The sequence below is a fragment of the Salvelinus sp. IW2-2015 genome, unplaced genomic scaffold (genome assembly GCF_002910315.2).
Source record: "Salvelinus sp. IW2-2015 unplaced genomic scaffold, ASM291031v2 Un_scaffold16571, whole genome shotgun sequence".
NCBI lineage: Eukaryota > Metazoa > Chordata > Actinopteri > Salmoniformes > Salmonidae > Salvelinus > Salvelinus sp. IW2-2015.
This window is the reverse complement of record NW_019957651.1, coordinates 27,685-50,499: the sequence shown is the minus strand read 5'-3', so window position 1 is coordinate 50,499 and position 22,815 is coordinate 27,685. Positions and strand designations below refer to the sequence as shown.

Here is a 22,815-nt window from a genome sequence, read left to right as displayed (position 1 = left end):
GGACAGGGAAGGGAAGGGAAAATAATTGAATTCTGAGTGATTAACATTTAAATGTAATCCACGTAACCCACTACCTCCGACCAGTAATAGTCTCTACTCAGTCTCAATAAAGATTTAGCTGTTTTCCGGGTTCCTTAGATACTATGTTTCTGGTCCAGTGATTAAATGGGTTGATGGAGGGAAGCCATTATTAGGTGCCAACTCACCTGGTCTCTACTGAGTTTCTACACACAGGTCTGTACTACTCACCAAATCAGTAAGGGTGTGTCTGTGACAAATCAAATCAAACAGGTGAAATGTTTACTTACAAGCCCCTAACCAACAATGCAGTAAAATAATAAGTAATAATAATAATAAGAATCAATAAAAGTAAAAAGTAATTAAAGAGCAGCAGTAAAATAACAGTAGCGAGACTATATACAGCGGGGTACCTGTACAGAGTCAATGTGTGGGGGCACCGGTTAGTCGAGGTAATTGAGGTAATATGTACATGTAGGTAGAGTTGTTAAAGTGAGTATGCATAGATGATAACAACAGAGAGTAGCAGCGGTGTAAAAGAGAAGGGGGGCAATGCAAATAGTCTGGGTAGCCATTTGATTAGATGTTCAGGAGTCTTATGGCTTGGGGGTAGAACTAGACTTGGCGCTCTGGTACCGCTTCCCGTGCGGTAACAGAGTGAACAGCCTATGACTAGGGTGGCTGGAGTCTTCACGACTGTCTTGGTGTGCTTGGACCATGTTAGTTTGTTGGTGATGTGGACACTAAGGAACTTGAAGCTCTCAACCTGCTCCACTACAGCCCCGTCGATGAGAATGGGGGCATGCTTGGTCCTCCTTTTCCTGTAGTCCACAATCATCTCCTTGTGTCTTGATCACGTTGATGGAGAGGTTGTTGTCCTGACACAATACGGCCAGGTCTCTGACCTCCTCCCTATAGGCTGTCTCGTCGTTGTCGGTGATCAGGCCTACCACTGTTGTGTCATCGGCAAACTTATTGATGTGTTGGAGTCGTGCCTGACCGTGCAGTTATGAGTGAACAGGGAGTACAGGAGGGGACTGAGCACGCACCCCTGAGGGGCCCCTGTGTTGAGGATCAGCGTGGCGAATGTGTTGTTACCTACCCTTACCACCTGGGGGCGGCATGTAAGGAAGTCCAGGATCCAGTTGCAGAGGGAGGTGTTTAGTCCCAGGGTCCTTAGCTTAGTGATGAGCTATGAAGGCACTATGGTGTTGAACACTGAGCTGTAGTCAATGAATAGCATTCTCACAAAGGTGTTCCTTTTGTTCAGGTGGGAAAGGGCAGTGTGGAGTACAATAGAGATTGCATCATCTGTGGATCTGTTAGGGCGGTATGCAAATTGGAGTGGGTCTAGGGATTCTGGGATAATGGTGTTGATGTGATGACCAACTTTCGAAGCACTTCATGGCTACAGATGTGAGTGCTATGGGTCGGTAGTCATTTAGGCAGGTTACCTTAGTGTTCTTGGGCACTAGGACTGTGGTGGTCTGCTTAAAACATGTTGGTATTACAGACTTTGACAGGGAGAGGTTGAAAATGTCAGTGAAGACACTTGCCAGTTGGTCAGCGCATGTTTGCAGTACACGTCCTGGTAATCCGTCTGGCCCTGCAGCCTTGTGAATGTTGACCTGTTTAAAGGTCTTCCTCACATTGGCTGCTGAGAGCGTGATCACACAGTCTTCCGGAACAGCTGGTGCTCTCATGCATGTTTCAGTGTTATTTGGCTCGAAGCAAGCATAGAAGTAGTTTAGCTTGTCTGGTAGGCTCGTGTTACTGGTTTGCAAGCCCTGCCACATACGACGAGCGTCAGAGTTGGTGTCGTACGATTCGATCTTAGTCCTGTATTGATGCTTTTCCTGTTTGATGGTTCGTCGGAGGGCAAAGCAGGATTTCTTATAAGCTTCGGGGTTAGAGTCCTGCTCCTTGAATGAGGCAGCTCTAGCCTTTAGCTCAGTGCGGATGTTGCCTGCAATCCATGGCTTCTGGTTGGGGTATTACGTACGGTCACTGTGGGGCCAACGTCATCGATGCACTTATTGATGAAGCCAATGACTGATGTGGTGTACTCCTCAATGCCATTGGAGGAATCCCGGAACATATTCCAGTCTTTGCCAGCAAAATAGTCCTGTAGCTTAGCATCTGCTTCATCTGACCACTTTTTTATTGATCGAGTCACTGGTGCTTCCTGCTTTAATTTTAGCTTGTAAGTAGGAATCAGGAGGATAGAATTATTGTCAGATTTGCCAAATGGAGGGTGAGGGAGAGCTTTGTATGAGTCTCTATGTGTGGAGTAAAGGTGGTCCAGAGTTGTTTTCCCTCTGGTTGCACATTTAACAACCAACAATGCAGTTTTAAGAAAATACCCCCCCCCCCATAAAAAGGTAAGAGACAAGAATAACAAACAGTTAAAGAGCAGCAGTAAATAACAATAGCGGGGCTATATACAGGGGGTACCGGTCAATGTGCAGGGGCACCGGTGTCGAGGTAATTGAGGTAATATGTAGATGTAGGTGGAGTTATTAAAGTGACTATGCATAGATTATAACAGAGAGGAGCAGCAGCTTGGGGGGGGCAATGCAAATAGTCTGGGTAGCCATTTGATTAGATCTTCAGGTGTCTTATGGCTTGGGGGTAGAAGCTGTCAAGAAGCCTCTTGGACCTAGACTTGGCGCTCCGGTACCGCTTGCCGTGCGATAGCAGAGAGAACAGTGTATGACTAGGGTGGCTGGAGTCTTTGACAATTTTTAGGGCCTTCCTCTGACACCGCCTGGTATAGAGGTCCTGGGTGGCAGGAAGCTTGGCCCCGGTGATGTACTGGGRCATGCGCTCTACCCTCTGGAGTAACTTGTGGTCGGAGGCCGAACAGTTGCCATACCAGGCAGTGATGCAACCTGTCAGGATGCTCTCGATGGTGCAATTGTAAAACCTTTTGAGGATCTGAGGACTTATGCTAAATKTTTTCTGTRTCCTGATGGGGAATAGGTTTTGTCGTGCCKTKRTCACYACTGTCTTGGTGTGCTTGGACCATGTTAGTTTGTTGGTGATGTGGACGCCAAGGAAGTTGAAGCTCTCAACCTGTTCCACTACAYCCCCGTTGATGAGAATMGGGGCYTGCTCYGTCCTCCTTTTCCTGTAGTCCACAATCATCTCCTTTTGTGTTGATTACGTTGAGGGAGCGGTTGTTGTTCTTGCACKACACGGTGAGCTCTCTGACCTCCTCCCTATAGGCTGTCTCYTCGTTGTCGGTGATCAGGCCTACCACTGTTGTGTCAGCCATGACCAGCCTTTCAAAGCATTTCGTGACTTGACAGTTAATGCAGTTTTTGTATTCTGATCATGTAGTTCTGATCATGGAATTTCAAACACATCACGTGTCGACACCTACATTTACCGTGTCCACATTGTGTCCGGATTCCTTCCTTCCGTGCTATATTCAYATGCCAGTAAGCATTCTGCKCACAGTGGCATCGGCAAGKTATTATAATAARACAGCAACAAAATGTTTTGGTATTTTATTAGGARCCCCATTAGCTGTTGTGAAAGCAGCATCTACTCTTCCTYGGGTCCACARYAAARARGAKARYTMACAMAYKYWWKKWMAACAGACAAAAACAGCTCAAGGATAAAGTACATAAATGTAAAAACGGCACACGTAGCCTACATATCAATACAATATCTAGATCAAATAGGGGAGAAGCACTGTGCCATGAGGTGTTCCTTTATCTGTTTTTMTATTAACCAGGTTTGCTGTTCACTTGKGCAATATGAGACGGAAGAGAGTTCCATGCAATAATGGCTCTATATAATACTGTACACTTTCTTGATATTTTAACGAGGTTGTAAGCTAAGACTAATYCTGTTCCTCTGTTTCCAGAGTGATGGTTCATATTGTAGCTCACGKGTAGGGACTGGAACACCACCTCAGGTCCTATGTGAAGGTACAGTACAATCTCTACACTAAACTAACCTTACACCTATAGACGTATACCACCTCATCACTCGTGCTGATCTCATATTTATCATTGAGAGCTTTTAAGTGACTGTGGCTCTCTCTGCCCCTGGTGTCTCTCTCCAGTTTGTGTTCAAGCCAGAGCCGAACTCAGCCAGCGGGGTGTCCCTAACTCTAAGAGTGTCCATGAGGAGCTGGCTAAAGCCATGACAGCCAACCTCAAACCCTCCACTTACTTCCTCACCAGCAACAAACTGCGTAAGGAACTCTGTTTACTTTCTTTCTAGTATTATTTTTGATWATGCAGATTACAAGCATTTCMCTACACCCGCAAWATCATCTGCTAAATATGTGTATGTSACCAATAWAATTMGATTTGATCAACTTGATTMGATTACAGTAAATCACTGCTGCCTTTGTTCCTTATGTGGGTGTGTATAAGTTAATGTGTAAAGTATGTTGTCCCTGTATGTTGCAGTACTCGTTGTACTCCGTAGAAGCCTTGGTGAAGTCTATGGCCCAGCATAGGAGCCAGGGTGGTAAATTCAACCTGTCTAGAAGACCAAGTTTCTCTGCCTCCTTCCACCACACAGTAGATAAACATGCTGAGGCCTCACATCAACAAGAGCTACAAGGACAAACTGGACGCTGCCCGAAACACCAACCACAGTCTGGCAGTCTTGCTGTGCCATAGACTGCCAACAAAAAAGTTGTTGGTTTCATTCAGAAAATTGCCACATACAGTTCTATGGTAATGCTATTTTCTTGATATGAGACTGTTGATATGACTGTTGACTTACTGTATGCTACAAGAAGCAAAATAAATACGTGCACCCTATACTATCAGGGTAGATTATTGATGTTTCTTGTGCTATGTAGAAACGATTTGCTAGTCATTTAAATAATAAACAACTGTATTCTGTCCTATTAATGTAGTTCCGTTTATGAAAATAGCATCTTCATTATTTATTATTGTAGTGTTAATCTATCTGTGAAAACCTGGAGAAAACAGAAACAGAAGGTGAAAACAGAAGGTGAAAGTCATAGTAATTTACACAATAACAGGGAAACAGAGCATTGCTTTAGAATACAGTGCCAAGGCGCCGTAGGTACACTGAAACTATGGCGAAACTGTACAGGAAGTAACAGTAAGCTACACTGAAACAATGGTTATAGTATTTTAAACGGTAACGGGAACAGAGCATTGTTTTAGAATACAGTGTCAAGGCCCCGTAGGTACACTGATACTATGGTGAAACTATCCAGGAAGAAACAGTAAGGRACACYAACTGATGAAAGTAGTAAGGAATCTAATAGTAWTTTACAGGGGAACAGAGCGTTGCTTTAGAATASAGTGTCTAGGCCCCATAGGTACACTGAAACAATACGGTGAGACTACGCACAAAGTAACAGGTAAGGTACATAACATGCACTTAAGTACAGTGCTGAAATAACTATAATGACAGGAAAGTAATCGGAAARGAGACAAAAGGCAGCTTCAAGCAAAGACCTAAAAGGGACGTTTTTAGGATGGTCCACATAAAGCATAAGTGAAAGTTCCAAGTACATTCTTAATAAGTATACCCTCTATTATTGGTAGTTCTTCAGTAAGGAATAGTTGTTCCTACATAACAACCAGGATAATTCATCACTCTTTATATCAGGACTTAGCAGCTACAAACAAAATATTAATGGATAATTGATGTRCATGCCTGGTTGTTGCCATCTTATTTTATWGTTTTTTCCAGGTACTTTCCAGACATTACCCTCTTATTCAGCTAGCCTTGTGACCTAAGCCACCCTGCTATTTCCTGTTTCCTGTGTTCCTCTGCCCTCGGATTGGAGAAGAGCTGAGTAAATGTAACCCAATCCGCTTCAAGCTTTCAGCCTCTCTAGTAATAGTATTTTATGTTCTCTTCCTGTGAAGAGGAATTATTTGATAAAACAATGAATTTGTCCTTACTGCCATTAGCCCATAGAAACACATTCAATAACATATTCATACATGGTAAAACAGATTGTAAAGTCCAAAGTATGTTTTGGGGGGCGCTAGTGAGCAACCCATGGAGTAGACCAATTGCATTTATTTAATAGTTTCTTTGTACTTTGACCCGCTAAAGAACTAGGAAACACAGCCTTTGAATGACGTGCGTTACTTTGTTCAACTTTTATTTGAGTTTTAATGTGCAAATGGCGCATAACCGGCAAAAGTTCAAGTTCAGCTGAGTCACTGACAAAAGAGAAAACACTAGCCCCAAGACGAGGAGCTCGAGTTCTTCAACAAGTGGGAGCAGCGGCTCATCGGCTCTGTGAAAAAATGAACACCAAGGATTTGAAGGCCGAGATTCTTGCTGCCCTCAGAGCGGACATTTCATCTATACTCAAGTCGGAACTCAAGGAGGCGCTCAATGAGGACTTTCATTTTATTAAGTCGGAGTTACAAGCAGTCAAGAATGAACTCGCAAAGCATACAGCAATGGTTCGTACTGAACTGYATACAGTTTTAAAAAACTGTTTCCGACAGTTTATAAAACTGACACATATACAATATTATTGACCACTACAGTAGTTACTTCACAATAGTATCATAATTAACAGAGTGAAAAGAAGGAAGCCTGTACATAATAAAACTATTCCAAAACATGCATCCTGTTTGCAATAAGGCAATAAAGTAATATTGCAAAAAATGTGGCAAAGCAATTAACTTTTTGTCCTGATTATAAAGTGTTATGTTTGGGGCAAATCCAATACACCACATTACTGAGTACCACTCTCCATATTGTCAAGCATAGTGGTGGCTGCATCATGTTATGTGTATGCTTGTAATCGGTAAGGGATAGGGAGTTTTTCAGGATAAAAAAGAAACAGATTGGAGCTAAGCACAGACAAAATCCTAGAGGAAAACCAGTCTGCTTTCCACCAGACACTGGGAGATCAATTCACCTTTCAGCAGGACTATAACCTAAAACACAAGGCCAAATGTACACTGGAGTTGCTTACCAAGAAGACAGTGAATGTTCCTGAGTGGCCGAGTTAAATGTTTGACTTAAGTCTACTTGAAAACCTATGGCAATACATGCAAATAGTTGTCGAGCAATGATCAACAACCAATTTAACAGAGCTTGATGAATTTTGAAAATAATAATGGGCAAGTGTGGCAAAATCCAGGTGTGGAAAGCTCTTAGAGACTTACCCAGAAAGACTCACAGCTGTAATCGCTGCCAAAGTTGCTTCTATAAAGTATTTTAGTCAGCGGTGTGAATACCTATGTAAATGAGATATTTCTGTTCATTTTCAATAAATGTGCAAACATTTCTAAAAACATGCTTTTCATATTGTCATTATGGGGTATTGTGTGTAGATGGGTGAGAGAGAAAAAATATTTTTAATACATTTTGAATTCAGGCTGTAACGCAACAAAAGGTTAAATAAGTCAAGGGGTACGAATCCTTTCTGAAGGCACTGTAGCTGCCAGACACAGATCAGCATGCAGACTACTGTACTATACAAACATKGAGCAGACAGCTCTTACACACCGTTGTGGGCGTTTTGGAGAGCTGCACTGCTCAACTCCTTGAGAATGCCTTCGTTCGAGAAGAATTGGATCACTAAGAATCGAATTAACTCTGCAGGTGTTTCTCTGTTGTGTGGGTATTGAAAAAAGGAAATGACAGAGGTTAGATAGACTATTTTCTCCCATGCTTCTGGTGCGTGGGTGCGCTCTTGGCCAAGTGTGAAGAGCTACTTTTAGTGGGTATGCCAGTCAAAGCAACGTATATGTCCAGCCAGAGTATCTAGTGATTCTATAGAGTTAACTGGCTACAGAGAGAGATATTTAACTGGGTCCTGAGCAGTAATGGTACGTTGATAAAATCACTGGAAAGCCAAACCAGGAAGAAAATTGCCATACTACATCCTATGTGGTGATAATTGCGTTTTTGGCTCTATAACCTGTTAGTTCATATGCCTTGCCACCATGATAGCCAAAAACAAGATACAATTCAACCACACCTATGTTTCCTCACAAAACCAGAGAGCAACATCTGTCCGTTGAAGTCTAGAAAGCACATTGCATGTAACATGTTACAGGACCTACAGCATGGTCAAGTAAGTTAATGTTTCCGACATTTCCGGACTACTAAACAACTATTGATTTACAACAGAGTTACCGCAAGTAGCAAAGAAAACAGGAGCTGCCTCCACTATTCCAGCACCAATTTCAACTTTAACATTTCAACATCATCATATTATCTTTGCTTAGTCTAATGCAGTGACAACTAAAATATACCAAAAACAATTTAGTCCAATCAACATAAGCTAAATATTAAGTAGCAGTCCATGGTACTGATTTCTGTCTGTGCGCACGCGCGTTCAAGTAGAAAAACATGTTCACTCACCCTACTTGTAGAGAAACGCTAATACCATCCACCTTTCTCTCATGTTACCAAAACTATCTATGAGTCTGCCATACCGTACACACTTTTAGTTTTTGTTGTCCTAGGCCTAACTTCCTTTCATGGGCAACGATGAGCCAGCTGGTTAACACTAGCCTAGTACATCTAGCTACATATTGAACTTCCATCCTCTCAGGCAAGGAGCACAATGTATGAATTCATGGTTGGATCAGAATCACCATTATAATCATTGGCCAGTATGGAGAATTAAGTAAAACCACAAGTCAAAATCCCTATCTCCATCCATGGCTAATTTATGAAAGGGACATTTTTAGCTAGCTAGCTAGCCCCCTTAGGACAACAACATAACGAGATGCAACAATTCGTTTTTTCTGTCAARGACGTTTGGCTTTTGATGTGATTGGAGTGAAGCCAAATCCAAACTGGCTTCCCTTCACACTTTTTTGGGTACGCCAGGACCATTCACAGTTTCGCTCACTCAGTTTCGCTCAACACTGTTTGGCTATTTATTTATTTTTATTATCAAGGGAGGCCAAATACTRGCTAGCTTCCCCTGCATTCAATGCTACGGATGGCAAAATTATCATACTCTTTTTTGACAGGACAGCATGAAATAGATGGGCTTCACATACAGAGACAGAGGGGCGCTGTTTTGCTCGCTCYGATGCTTTCTCCAGTGAGATACATTCAGCCTCTTGCGAGTTGAAGGAAAWTTWTGAAACACAGACAGGCAAAAGATAAATAATTGTATATGTTTTTTTCTTGGTACATTTTTTGGGYACACCTGGCTTCCCTTGAAATCCCTGAATACGCGCCACTGGTCCTGATAGAGAGACTTAAGATGGATAATCATTGTGTTGAATGTGTTTTGCACCATTAGTCTAATTGACCCATGTGTTACTAACAGCTACAACTGTCTGGAAAATACAGAGAGTATTAATACAGGACACACACACACACAAACACACAGGAGGAGTGTTTCGCTGGGGACCCCAGTAGCAGTAGTTATCACAGGGGAGGTTTGGCAGAGCGAGGTAGTACATTCCAGTTTCTCTAACACTGGGCAGCAGAGACTCAGACTAAAACAAATAGTCATTTATCTAAATATGGTGTTTAATCAAAGTGTTTCTGCTGGCGGAACAGTCAAGTGGTTGACCTGAACACACAAGGACGAATCCATATGTCTATGTTAACTGTCGTATATTCATACTGGGTGTTTCTCTGTTTCAGGATGAAGAAAGCTAAGCAGATCAACTAGAGAGCCTGCAGGAAGACCGCCAAACAGAAACAGTGCCAAGTGAAGGTCTACACTCCTCTTGCACAGTCTTCACATTTTGCTACCTTTAAATTTTTATCTAAAAGGGATCATATTCAATTTTTTTCCTACAGATCTACACAACCTACATTTTCAAAGTGAAAGAAAGTTATATAAAAAAAAAAGGGAAAATGTCTTCACACCACAGAGATAATACTTGGTGGAAGCACCTTTGTCAGCTATTACAGCTGTGAATAATTTTGAATAATATTCTACCAACTTTGCTCGTAGGACAACATACTTTATGTCCATTGTTTTTGTCCAAATAGCTCTAAGTCAATAAATTTGGTTGCGAATCATTTATGGACAGAAATATTCAAACATTGTCTCTGATTTTCAAGAAAATGTAAGTCAGGTCTAGACCACTCAGGAACACTCAACACCTCTTGGAAAGCAATTCTGGTGTCTTTGACATAAAACATTGTGTAATTGTATTTCTGAAAAATACTGAGGTGGGTTTTCCTTTAACTTTTTACCTGGGGTTTGCTCCTTTCATATTTGTTTTGACTTTGATTCCTTCTTTTCACTTTGTCATACAGGCCAGTAATGTGAAGGGCATGCACTGTTGTTGATCCCTTTGTTTTTTTGTATTGTGGTGGCAGCATCATGTTATGGGTATGCTTGTCATCGGCAAGGACTGGGGAGTTTGTCAGGATCAAAATAAATATGAAAGGAGCAAAGCCCAGGTAAAATGTTAGAGGAAAACRCGAATCGGTTTTCTGAAAACCCAATCCTTGGATAGTTTTACTTTTCTGAGACAATTTTTTTTTATGTCAAACACACACTATAATAGCTTTCTAAGAGGTGTTGAATGTTCCTGAATGGTCCATTCTCTGTCCTGACTTAAATGTGCTTTAAAATTCTGAGACAAGGTTTGAATATTGCTGTCCATCAATGATTCCCATCCAAATGCACTGAGCTTAAGCAATTTTGACAGAAACAATAGATATATGTTACCCTAAGAGTTGTGAAAGGTTGGTAGAATCTCATTCAAAATATTCACATCTGTAAACGCTGCCAAAGGTGCTTCCACCAAGTATTTACTTTGGGGTGGGAAAACACGCAATCAATACATCCTCATTTTGTGTTTTTCAGTCATTTGAAAATGTTTATATCAAATGTGGATTAGGTTGTGTAGATCAGTAGGAAACAAATCTAATGTAATCCCTTTTTAGATGTAATTTTAAGGCAAATTGTGAAGGGGTGTGTAGACTTTCACTAGCGGCTGTATGTAATGTGAGGCGTATAGCGTGTAACATCTACTCATCTGGCACGCACGCTGAACAGCACTTATCCTGTCCATCACGGAACCATCCAACCCATGGCTTGCCAAAACCACCACCTCTGTTAACTATGTTACCATAACCACTTGTACCCCTTATAGAATCCACCCCTATTAGCACCAAGTGAAATTATATCTGTGCATGTATGTTTTTATATATGATGTATATACWGTTTTTTTACTATCCTATTTGATCGGTAAAGATTTTTGGAGTTGTTTTGGCCCCTGGCTTCTCTGCCATTTAGGAATTAGAACTGTGCTTTAGGTAGGTATTGATGGGGCTGAGATAGGGAGAGGAAGGAAAGGAAGAGATAATGAGGGAGGATTCATAACAGAATTCACAACTCACAATCCAACTCGATCAGCTTGTCCTGGAGAGTGTACAGGGCTCAGTAATGCAAAAGAAGATCCAAGAGGCATGGGGGTGTTCACGTGTGCAGGGCAGCACCACTAGAACACACTACAGTATGTCTGCTTAAGAACACACCGGAGTGAATGGACATCCCTGTCTAGTGCCGACTCAACCAATATRTTTTTGTTTTGTATCCAGCCATGCTGGATGTTGGAAGTATTTTATATAAAGAGTCTTAATGTGAAACATAGTCTGTGATGTTATTCTCTGAGCAGCTTTGGTAATTAGCAAAGACATAGATATGCACAGTTTGGAAAAGTTKGTTGGAGATTTAGAATTTCAGTCGGCGCCGCGTTGGCACCAAAGTTCCAAGATATTGACTCTCAAGTTAAAACGCTACTTCCAATGTTGTTGTCATGGAACGGTGGCTGCCAGTTTGGTGCCAACAGTTGGTTTATCTCTGTAGAACTGTGACTGGTAGTGAGACCCTGTACAACCCTTCCAGTCTATTAGGTATTTTAAGAACTGTGTTTGTGGAGGCGTGCGTGCGTGTGATAGCTGTTAGCTGTTAGGGGATCCACGGTCATTGACGGAGAATGTTGAACYGTATGTTGTTGTATTTCGGTCTTTCGGAGTATTCTAGAACATTTAGAGTCAGAACTCTGCTTATTGAGCGACCAATGAAAAAGTAGTCGTCCGTACGTGGTTATGGTCATGGTTATGGAAACATTAAAGGTAGTACGTCCAGATTTTATGAAAGGAACAGTTKATCCAGACTACCATAAAGGGAACGTTCAGTCAGATAACTAACAACCCACGGCTTGCCAACTTCGTAGTTCAGGTTTCCCTTTAATTCCGACATTGACTAGTCCCGTACCGTATGAACTAAAATCCCAGACAACACATGCAGTGGGTTAACCAAACTAAATTGTTGTCAGACAGACTACCACGTCAATGGGTCATGGAACATTATGGAAATTATAAAGTTTCATATTTAGCAAACCAGACACTATGAAAGCCAATCTATCAGCAGTTTTAGTGTGCTAGTGTTAGTAGCAGTATAGTAATAGTAGAAATGGCAATAGTAGATAGATTGGCTTGACTACCTATTAATGTCATATACTGTATGTTATTTTGGATACCGATATGCACTTTACATCCAACATATTCATTCATTAACAATACGTACGTTTAGAATGTTATAATGAGAACAAGAATATGATCCACACCGTTGGTCTACTACAGTTAGTCAACTGTTGTTTTTCTATTGTCTTTAGTGGTATAATACTTTACTTTCACTTTACTTTTTCATATAACAATCTTAAGCATGAGATGCATCACATTTTCATTTTGAGTAAAAACAAATATTGTAAGAAATATTATATTTTTGTAGTTTTATACGTCAAGCACACGTTCATATGAAAGAGCTCGAACGTATAATGTCTCCAGATCTTTTCACATGAGCCATTTCCTCTGATGTAACGTCAATTCAATGTTCAACTAGATTGTTGAGTAAAATGTAATCTTTAAATAAAAAGTATTCATTTTTATGTTTGCGTACTTTTTTCAATACTGTAAAAAGRAATAACATAAACTATTGGCAACACTACATCACTACATCAACACATCAGCACAACACAGGGGCGGCAGGTAGCCCCTGGTTAGAGGGTTGGACCTGTAACCGAAAAGTTGTTGGATCGAATCCCTGAGCTGACAAAGTAAAATGCTGTCGTTCTGCCCCTGAACAAGGCAGTTAACCCACTGTTTCCCGGTAGGCCGTCATTGTAAATAAMAGTTCTTAACTGACTTGCCTGGTTAAATAAATAAAAAWATTCACTCAGGTTAAGTTGCCTTTATGTCATGGTTAATCTACAGCTATAGCTATTGCAGATCAGACCCCACAAACCCTGTTACAGGAAACTAGCGTAGTGTGTGCATGGGCCCTAACCCCTGCCAAATCTACTGTTTTAATATGGGATAATTAACACACACACGTGCACATGTGCATGCACGCACACACATACACACTGCGCCAAGCAGGCCTCTCTTTTCTCATGCCTCCCTCAGGCATTACAAAGGGGAAACAGAGAGGGTCTGTCTCAGAGCTGCTAACAGACAGTCTATTAATGTCTGTACATACAGACCCCTGCAGTAACAAACCATGCTATGAATTAGCACATAGAATGGCTCAGATGAACCACTCAGAACTATGAAAAGAAGAACTTGTGGTCTCACACAGGGTCAATGGAAAACCAGTCCCCATACAGTTAGAATTAGTCATTCAAATTACATAGCTGATTTCCAGTGTGTGTGTGTGTGTGTGTGTGTGTGTGTGGTCAATTGTTCTCCCATACTGTAGCTCCCATACTTTAACAATATACATACAGCCTTTGGGTCAGTCTGTATTTGATGTCACACACACACACACACACACACACACACACACACACACACACACACACACACACACACACACACACACACACACACACACACACACCACACACACACACCAACCACCCCCCACACACACCCACACACCACACACAACACACACACACAGTAGAGATTAAAGGAGAGAATGGTTGTAGTTATTTAGCCATTAACTGAACCACTGGTCATTATAGGAACACATTACAGTAAACAGGTTTGACCTTTGAACTTTGCTGTYTGGGGGAACTGATGCAGAACTATAGTCTCTTTGATGAGAGAGATTCTTGACGGTACAAGTAATTGCAGACCTATCAGAAGATTAGGGTCTATCAGAAGCTGTTCAATTCACTTCGTTTCGATCTTCAACAAACCAGCTTTGTAGGTCCATTCGCAGGTAAAACACACAGGCATTTCACAACCTTTGATGACACACAGGCAGGTACTCCTGCATGCATGCATGCATTAACCTATTACATCTAGCTACATGTTGAACTTCCATCCTCTCAGGGCAGGGGCACAATGTATGAATTTATGGTTGGAACAGAATCGCCATTATAATCATTGGCCAGTATGGAGAATTAAGTAAAACCACAAGTCCAAATCTCTATCACCATCKATGGGAAGTTTATGAAATATGCAACAGTTGAAGTTTTTTCTTTCAATGACGTTTGGCTTCTGATGTGATTGGCGTGAAGCAAAATCCAAACTGGCTTCTCTTGACACTTTTTGGGGGTGTGCCAGGACCATTCACTGCTGAGCTCACTCAGTTTAGCTGATTAAAATTATTTTAGTTGATCAAGGGAGTCCAAATGCTAGCTGGCTTCCTTTGCAGTTGATGCTACGGGAAGCAAAAATGTCATACTCTTTTTGACCAGACATCATCATATAGATGTGCTACACATACCGAGACTGAGGGGCGCTGTTTCGTTCGCTCGGATGCTTTCTCTGGTGAGATACATTCAGCCTCATGCGAATGGAAGGAAATTTATGAAACAGAGAGACGAAAGATACATTATTTTGTTTGTTTTTTTCTTGGTACATTTTTCTTGGTGACAAGTGTGTGATGTTTGAGAAGCAAAGGGGTCAGTTCTATTTCATAAAGCTGTCACTACCAATGATTTGTCATGACTCAACACAGAGGCCAAAGACAATAAAATAGAACTCCCTGCTTAGTGCTGGAAGTGTTAACCGGTGAAGTAACATTAAAAAATGGTGTGTTTTTAATCATTACTCTGTCAAACCAGAGGGTCTTGCAGTGCCTTCAGAAAGTATTCATACACCTTGACTTATTCCACATTTTGTTGTGTTACAGCCTGAATTCAACATTGATTAAATTATCACCTACACACAATACCCCATAGTGACAAAGTAAAAAACATGTTTTTAGAAATGTTTGCAAATTTATTGAAAATGAAGTACATAAATATCTCACTTACATAAATATTGACACCCATTTGCTATGACATACCAAATTGAGCTCAGGTGCATCCAATTTCATTTGATCATCCTTGAGATGTCACTACAACTTGATTGGAGTCAACCTGTGGCCAATTCAATTGTTTGGACATGGTTTAGAAAGAAACACACCTGTCTATAAGGTCAAAAGGAACACTTATGTGAGAATGCTGTTCATTGACTACAGCTCAGCATTCAACACCATAGTGCCCACAAAGCCCATCACCAAGCTAAAGACCCTGGGACTAAACACCTCCCTCTGCAACTGGATCCTGGACTTCCTGACGGGCCGCCCCAGGGGTTAACGGTAGGCAACAACAAATCTGCCACGCTGATCCTCAATAAGGGGGCCCCTCAGGGGTGCGTGCTTAGTCCCCTCCTGTACTCCTTGTTCACCCACGACTGCGTGGCCAAGCACGACTCCCAACACCATCGTTAAGTTTGCTGACGACACAACAGTGGTAGGCCTGATCACCGACAACGATGAGACAGCCTATAGGGAGGAGGTCAGAAACCTGGCCGTGTGGTTCCAGGACAACAACCTCTCCCTCAATGTGAGCAAGACAAAGGAGCTGATCGTGGACTACAGGAAAAAGAGAGCCGGATACGCCCCGTTTCACATTGACGGGGCTGTAGTGGAGCGGGTAGAGTGTGTCAAGTTCCTTGGTGTCCACACCACCAACAAACTATCATGGTTGAAACAAACCAAGACAGTCGTAAAGAGGGTACAACAAAACATTTTCCCCCTCAGGATACTGAAAAAATTTGACATGGGTCCCCAGATCCTCAAAAAGTTCAACAGCTGTACTATCAAGGGCATCCTGACCGATTGCATCACCGCCTGGTATGGCAATTGCTCTGCATCCGACCGTAACACGGAACCCAAACCGGCTGCGCGCGTGCGCCACCGTGCGCCATCGTGCATAAATGTATTTTGTCCCCCCCACACCAAACGCGATCACGACACGCAGGTTAAAATATCAAAACAAACTCTGAACCAATTATATTAATTTGGGGACAGTTCGAAAAGCATTAAACATTTATGGCAATTTATTTAGCTAGCTTGCACTTGCGAGCTAATTTGTCCTATTTAGCTAGCTTGCTTTTGCTAGCTAATTTGTCCTGGGATATAAACATTGAGTTGTTATTTTACCTGAAATGCACAAGGTCCTCTGCTACACCAATTAATCCACACATAAAACGGTCAACCGAATCATTTCTAGTCATCTCTCCTCCTTCCAGGCTTTTTCTTCTCTTCACTTTATATTGTAATTGGCAACTTTCATAAATTAGGTGCATTACCGCCACCGACCTATTTTGTCTTTCAGTCTCCCACGTGGGTATAACCAATGAGGAGATGGCACGTGGGTACCTGCTTCTATAAACCAATGAGGAGATGGGAGAGGCAGAAATAGAACTGACTTCCATTTTAGCACTTGGCAATGCAGACGCTCGTTAGCGCACGCGAGCAGTGTGGGTGCAATAATTGAATATTATAGATTTCAAAATTGATTTTGCAACGCACGCGACGCTAGTGGTGTAGTCAGAATGTAAGGCGCTACAGAGGGTAGTGCGTACGGTCCAGAATATCACTGGGGCCAAGTTTCCTGCCATTCATGACCTACAGTTGAAGTCGGAAGTTTACATACACTTAGGTTGGAGTCATTAAAACTAGTTTTTCAACCACTTCACAAATTTCTTGTTAACAAACTATAGTTTTGGCAAGTCGGCTAGGATATCTACTTTGTGCATGACACAAGTAATTTTTTCCAACAACTGTTTACAGACAGATTATTTCACTTATAATTCACTGTATCACAATTCCAGTGGGTCAGAAGTTTATATACACTAAGCTGGCTGTGCCTTTAAACAGCTTGGAAATTCCAGAAAATAATGTGATGGCTTTAGCAGCTTCTGATAGGCTAATTGACATAATTTGAGTCAATTGGAGGTGTACCTGTGGTTGTTTTCAAAGGCCTACCTTCAAACCAGTGCCTCTTTGCTTGACATCATGGGGAAATCAAAAGATATCAGCAAAGACCTCAGAAAAGAAATGTAGACCTCCACAAGTCTGGATCATCCTTGGGAGCAATTTCCAAACGCCTGAAGGTACCACGTTCATCTGTACAAACAATAGTACGCAAGTATAAACACCATGGGACCACACAGCCGTCATACCGCTCCGGAAGTAGACACGTTCAGTCTCCTAGAGATGAACATACTTTGGTGCGAAAAGTGCAAATCAATCCCAGAACAACACAAAGGACCTTGTGAAGATGCTGGAGGAAACAGGTACAAAAGTATCTATATCCACAGTAAAACGAGTCCTACATCAACATAACCTGAAAAGCCAGACTACGGTTAGCAACTGCACATGGGGACAAAGATCGTACTTTTTGGAGAAATGTCCTCTGGTCTGATGAAACAAAAATTTAACTGTTTGGCCATAATGACCATCGTAATGTTTTGAGGAAAAAGGGGGACGCTTGCAAGCCGAAGAACACCATCCCAACAGTGAAGCACGGGGGTGGCAGCATCATGTCGTGGGGGTGATTTGCTGCAGGAGGGACTGGTGCACTTCACAAAATAGATCGCATCATGAGAAAGAAAAATTATGTGGAATACTGAAGCAACATCTCAAGACATCAGTCAGGAAGTTAAATCTTGGTCGTAAATGGGTCTTCCAAATAGACAATGACCCCAAGCATACTTCCAAAGTTGTGGCAAAATGGCTTAAGGACAACAAAGTCAAGGTATTTGGAGTGGCCATCACAAAGCCCTGACCTCAATCCTCTAGACTGACTCAGTTACACCAGCTCTGTCAGAAGGAATGGTCCAAAAGCCCAAGGAATGGGCTACCCGAAACGTTTGACCCAAGTTAAACAATTTAAAGGCAATGCTACCACATACTAATTGAGGTTATGTAAACTTCTGACCCATTGGGAATGTGTTGAAAGAAATAAAAGCTGAAATAAATTATTCTCTCTACTATTATTCTGACATTTCACGTTCTTAAAATAAAGTGGAGATCCTAACTGACCTAAGACAGTGATTTTTACTCGGGTATTTAACCCGAGTAAAAAATCACTGTCTTAGGTCAGTTAGGATCTCCACTTTATTTTAAGAACGTGAAATGTCAGGAATTGTGAAAAACGGAGTCTAACAGTATTTGGCTAAGGTGTATGTAAACTTCCGACTTCAACTGTATATACTAGGCGGTGTCAGAGGAAGGCCCAAAAAATGGTCAACGACTCCAGTCACCCAAGTCTCCTTAACAGCTTCTACCCCCAAGCCATAGGTGTCACGCCCTGATCTGTTCCACCTGTCCTTGTGATTGTCTCCACCTCCAGGTGTCGCTTATTTTCCCTAGTGTATTTATCCCTGTTGTTTCCTGTCTCTCTGCGCCAGTTCGTCTTGTATGTTCAAATCAACCAGCGTGTTTTCCCCGTGCTCCTGCTTTTCTATTCTCTTTTACTAGTCCTCTCGGTTTTGACCTTTGTTTTTCTGGACTCCATTCCCGCCTGCCTGACTATTCTGCCTGCACTGACCTCGAGCCTGCCTGTCTTTTTGTACCTCTGGAACTCTGAACTGGTTTTGATCTTTTGCCTGTCCTCCACCGTTCTCTTGCCTAACCCCTTTTGGATTGCTAATAAACATCTTGGACTTTAACCATCTGCCTCCTGTATCTGCATATGGGTCTCACCTTGTGCCATTGTAATAGGACTGCTGAACAATTAATCAAATGGCCACCCGGACTATTTACACCGACCCCCCCCCCCCCTATTTACACTGCTGCTAATAACTGTTTATTATCTATACATAGTCACTTTACCCCTACCTACATTTAAAAAAATGACCTTTACTAACCTGTACCCCTGCACATTGATATAGCCCCTGTATATAGCTTCGTTATTATTATTTTATTGTGTTACTTTTATTTAATTTTTTTTTACTTCAGTTTATTTAGTAAATATTTTTATAACCCTATTTTTTGAACTGCATTGTTGGTTAAGGGCTTGTAAGTAAGCATTTAACGGTAAGSTCTACTACACCTGTTGTATTCGGCGCATGTGACAAATACAATTTGATTAGCACTAAATAAATGAATAGGGACATTTTTGTTTGGGAACCACTGCCCTAAGTATATTCAGCTCCAAGCCAGCACACAGACACAGAGAGGGGTTGTGTGAAAAACTGACACCCCATACGTATTGCAACAACCAGGACGGGGGGGATTTGATGTTTCATAGAGCACTGTTTGTATAATTACCTCACATCATTTGTTAGATACTGGTGTGTAGTGAGAGTCATCCTACACGCTATTCCTCAGTCCAGCAGGACATATTTCTGAGGTAATATAAAATTTGATTTCCCCAGTTGGTGAACGATGTGCATCAATAGAGGTGCTGTACGTAGGCTATTCTCATTCTGTTCCTATGTGTGTAGCTTCCTGGACACGAGGGGAGTTTTTTTTAACCCTACACACTGTGAGAGGCAAAAGTATAAGAAATACATTGGACTTAATTATTGTATTTTTTTTTACGGGGTAGAACAGTATCCAGGATCTAAATCTCATGGTGATATGTGCTGTGCGGAACGTATAAGATCCTTTACAGAGTGTAACTGTTGTCCTGCTACAGTCCAGCAGGTGTCTTCACAACTGTTACCACCACCCTCGTAACCCACATCTGGTTTTGTGGAGGTGAGACGGCTGCTGCGAGATGTTTCTGACCCAGAAGCCAGAGTTCCTGAAAAGTCCTTTAGAAATAAAAGGAGAACAGTTGATTCCTAAACGTCCTAAAGCCACCCCATACAGACTCGCAGTATGATTTAACCTTCACCGTTTTTCCAATAGGCTAATGTTCATTATAACTTGAACAGGTGAGAAACAGGTTGCTTTGACTGTTTTTGAAATGTTCAATGTTAAACCGGGTTGTTATGGTTTCTACAGACTGGGTTTGAATGAATTCCTATCCCTTTGCTAATGATCATCGCTCCGTTGTTAAGAGAGCAATGTCCCCCTTAGACGAGTTCAATTGTTCTTCTCGGTGTGAGGTACCACTTTGGTTCCAGGTGGGAAGATGTCTGTCGGACTCCGGGTCACCAGCAGCAGTAATACCGGGTTTACCAGGGAGCATCTGTTGTTGGGAGGCAGAATATTTTCTGAGTGTAAATATTACACRGACAATTCTCTGGTGTGACGAGACACAGATGCGTGTTCAGTATTTACGTACTAATATTGTCCTCTCTTTCTGCTCGTCTGTTATTTGCCGGTGAGTTTGTGAGCGTTTAAAGTGTTAATTTTGCTGACATAACTCTAAGAACATTGTACATAATGTCCTTCCATAACATTTTCAGTTGTGTGTAAGATTGTTTTCTTTGCAATTAGAATGTTTCTTAACACTTTAGATGAAACGACAGTGAATAGTTATGCAATAAAATAAAAATGTGGTCCAACTTACTGCTGCTCTGCTTCTGTCCTCCCCTTCTTCCCACTTTCCATCTCCCCTGGCTACCCTCCAGGACAGCTCTTACTTTCTGTCTTCTCTTCTGTCTCTCTTCTGTCTCTCTCTGTGTCTTTCTGTTTCTCTTCTGGTTCTCTCTGTCTGTCTCTCTTCTTTCTGTCTCTCTTTCTGTCTCTCTTTCTGTCTCTCTCTTTCTGTCTCTCTCTTTCTGTCTCTCTCTTTCTGTCTCTCTCTCTTTCTGTCTCTCTTTTTGTCTTTCTGTTTATCTTTCTGTTTATTCTTTCTGTCTCTCTTTCTGTCTCTCTCTGTCTCTCTCTCTGTCTCTCTTTCTGTCTCTCTCTGTGTCTTTCTGTCTCTCTTTCTGTCTCTCTGTGTGTCTTTCTGTCTCTCTTTCTGTCTCTCTCTGTGTCTCTCTCTCTGTGTTCTCTCTCTGTCTCTCTCTTTCTGTCTCTCTTCTCTGTCTCTCTTTCTGTCTCTCTGTCTGTCTTCTCTTTCTGTCCTCTCTCTGTGTCTTTCTGTCTCTCTTTCTGTCTCTCTCTGTTGTCTCTCTCTCTGTCTCTCTCTCTGTCTCTCTCTTTCCTGTCTCTCTCTCTTGTCTCTCTTTTCTGTCTCTCTTTTTGTCTTTCTGTTTATCTTTCTGTTTATCTTTCTGTCTCTCTTTCTGTCTCTCTCTTTCTGTCTCTCTCCTTTCTGTCTCTCTCTTTCTGTCTCTCTCTTTCTGTCTCTCTCTCTGTCTCTCTTTCTGTCTCTCTTTTTGTCTTTCTGTTTATCTTTCTGTTTATCCTCTCTGTCTCCTCTCTTTTCTGTCTCTCTTTTCTGTCTCTCTCTTTCTGTCTCTCTCTTTCTGTCTCTCCTCTTTCTGTCTCTCTCTTTCTGTCTCTCTCTTTCTGTCTCTCTTCTCTGTCTCTCTTTTTGTCTTTCTGTTTTATCTTTCTGTTTTCTTTCTGTCTCTCTCTTTCTGTCTCTCTTCTTTCTGTCTCTCTCTTTCTGTCTCTCTCTCTGTCTCTCTCTCTGTCTCTCTTTCTGTCTCTCTTTTTGCTCTTTCTGTCTCTCTTTCTGTCTCTCTCTTTCTGGTCTCTCTCTTTCTGTCTCTCTCTTTCTGTCTTCTTTCTGTCTCTCTCTCTGTCTCTCTTTCTGTCTCTCTTTTTGTCTTCTGTTTATCTTTCTGTTTTCTTTCTGTTCTCTTTCTGTTCTCTCTCTCTGTCTCTCTCTCTGTCTCTCTTTCTGTCTCTTCTGTCTTTCTGTCTTCTTTCTGTCTTTCTGTTCTCTTTCTGTCTCTCTTCTCTGTGTCTCTCTCTGTGTCTCTCTCTCTCTGTCTCTCTCTCTTGTTTCTCTTTCGTCTCTCTCTCTTGTCTCTCTTTCTTGTTTTCTCTCTGTTCTTTCTGTCTCTATTTCTGTCTCCCTCTGTGTCTTTTCTGTTTTCCTCTTTCTGTCTCTCTTCTGCTGTTCGTTTCTCTGTCTCTCTTTCTGTCTCTCTCTTTCTGTCTATCTTCTGTTCTGTTCCTTATCTCTCTTTCTGTCTCTCATTTCTGTCTCTCTCTCTTTCTGCTCTCTTTCTGTCTCTCTCCTCTCTTTCTGTCTCTCTCTTTCTGTCCTCTTCGTCTCTCTTTTCTGCTCCCTCTTTCTGTCTCTCTTTCTGTTCTCTCTTCTGTCTCTCTCTTTCTTGTCTCTGCTCTTCTGTTCTCTGTCTCTTTCTTGTCTCTCTCTTTCTGTCTCTCTCTTTCTGTCTCTCTCCCTCTCCAATCTTGTCTTTCTGAACGGAAGCTGTAATGCTATAGTACGTGTCCATTCAGCTAGTCTGATGCGGAAAACACACACGTGCTTCGTCTTCCCGGTACCCAAACCAAAAACAGATGTAGCGCGTTGTCAGTTATGTTCAGAGCTCAAACAAGTTATGTTTGTCAGAGTTATGTCAGAGTTATGTTTACTCAAACAAAAAGTAAGGTTAGCTTCACAGCGTCTCTCTTTCTAAAGATAAAATGGAACTGTACTATATATAAGAATATTAATATGTATTTATGAATAGTGTGTAAKTAGTTTTTTGTTTTGTTTCTTGGTGTCTTTCCTATACATAACTCTTATTTAATTTTWATTTTAATTTAATGTGTTATCTCATGTTGTTCTTGTCTAT

At 41.6% G+C, this 22,815-nt stretch overlaps 1 protein-coding gene and 1 long non-coding RNA gene across 3 annotated transcripts in view; both read left to right on the top strand.

Moving 5' to 3' along the window:
- The window catches only part of LOC112080896 (stromal cell-derived factor 1), a 31,991-nt gene extending 19,110 nt beyond the window's left edge, over positions 1-12,881 (top strand). The window contains exon 4 of the mRNA XM_024146828.2: positions 9,613-12,881. Within this exon, the coding sequence (XP_024002596.1) occupies positions 9,613-9,640 (28 nt within the window). The 3' untranslated portion in view covers positions 9,641-12,881. The remainder of the gene's footprint in view (positions 1-9,612) is intronic.
- On the top strand, positions 92-9,604 carry LOC112080897 (uncharacterized). Of its 2 annotated transcripts, XR_002896257.2 has the most exons (4): positions 92-234; positions 3,893-3,956; positions 4,094-4,225; positions 4,446-9,604. It is a non-coding gene; the product is annotated as an uncharacterized lncRNA (long non-coding RNA). The 2 variants fall into 2 exon arrangements; XR_002896256.2 differs by lacking the exon at positions 92-234 and having other exon boundaries at positions 3,603-3,956.
- Positions 12,882-22,815: the final 9,934 nt, after the last annotated feature.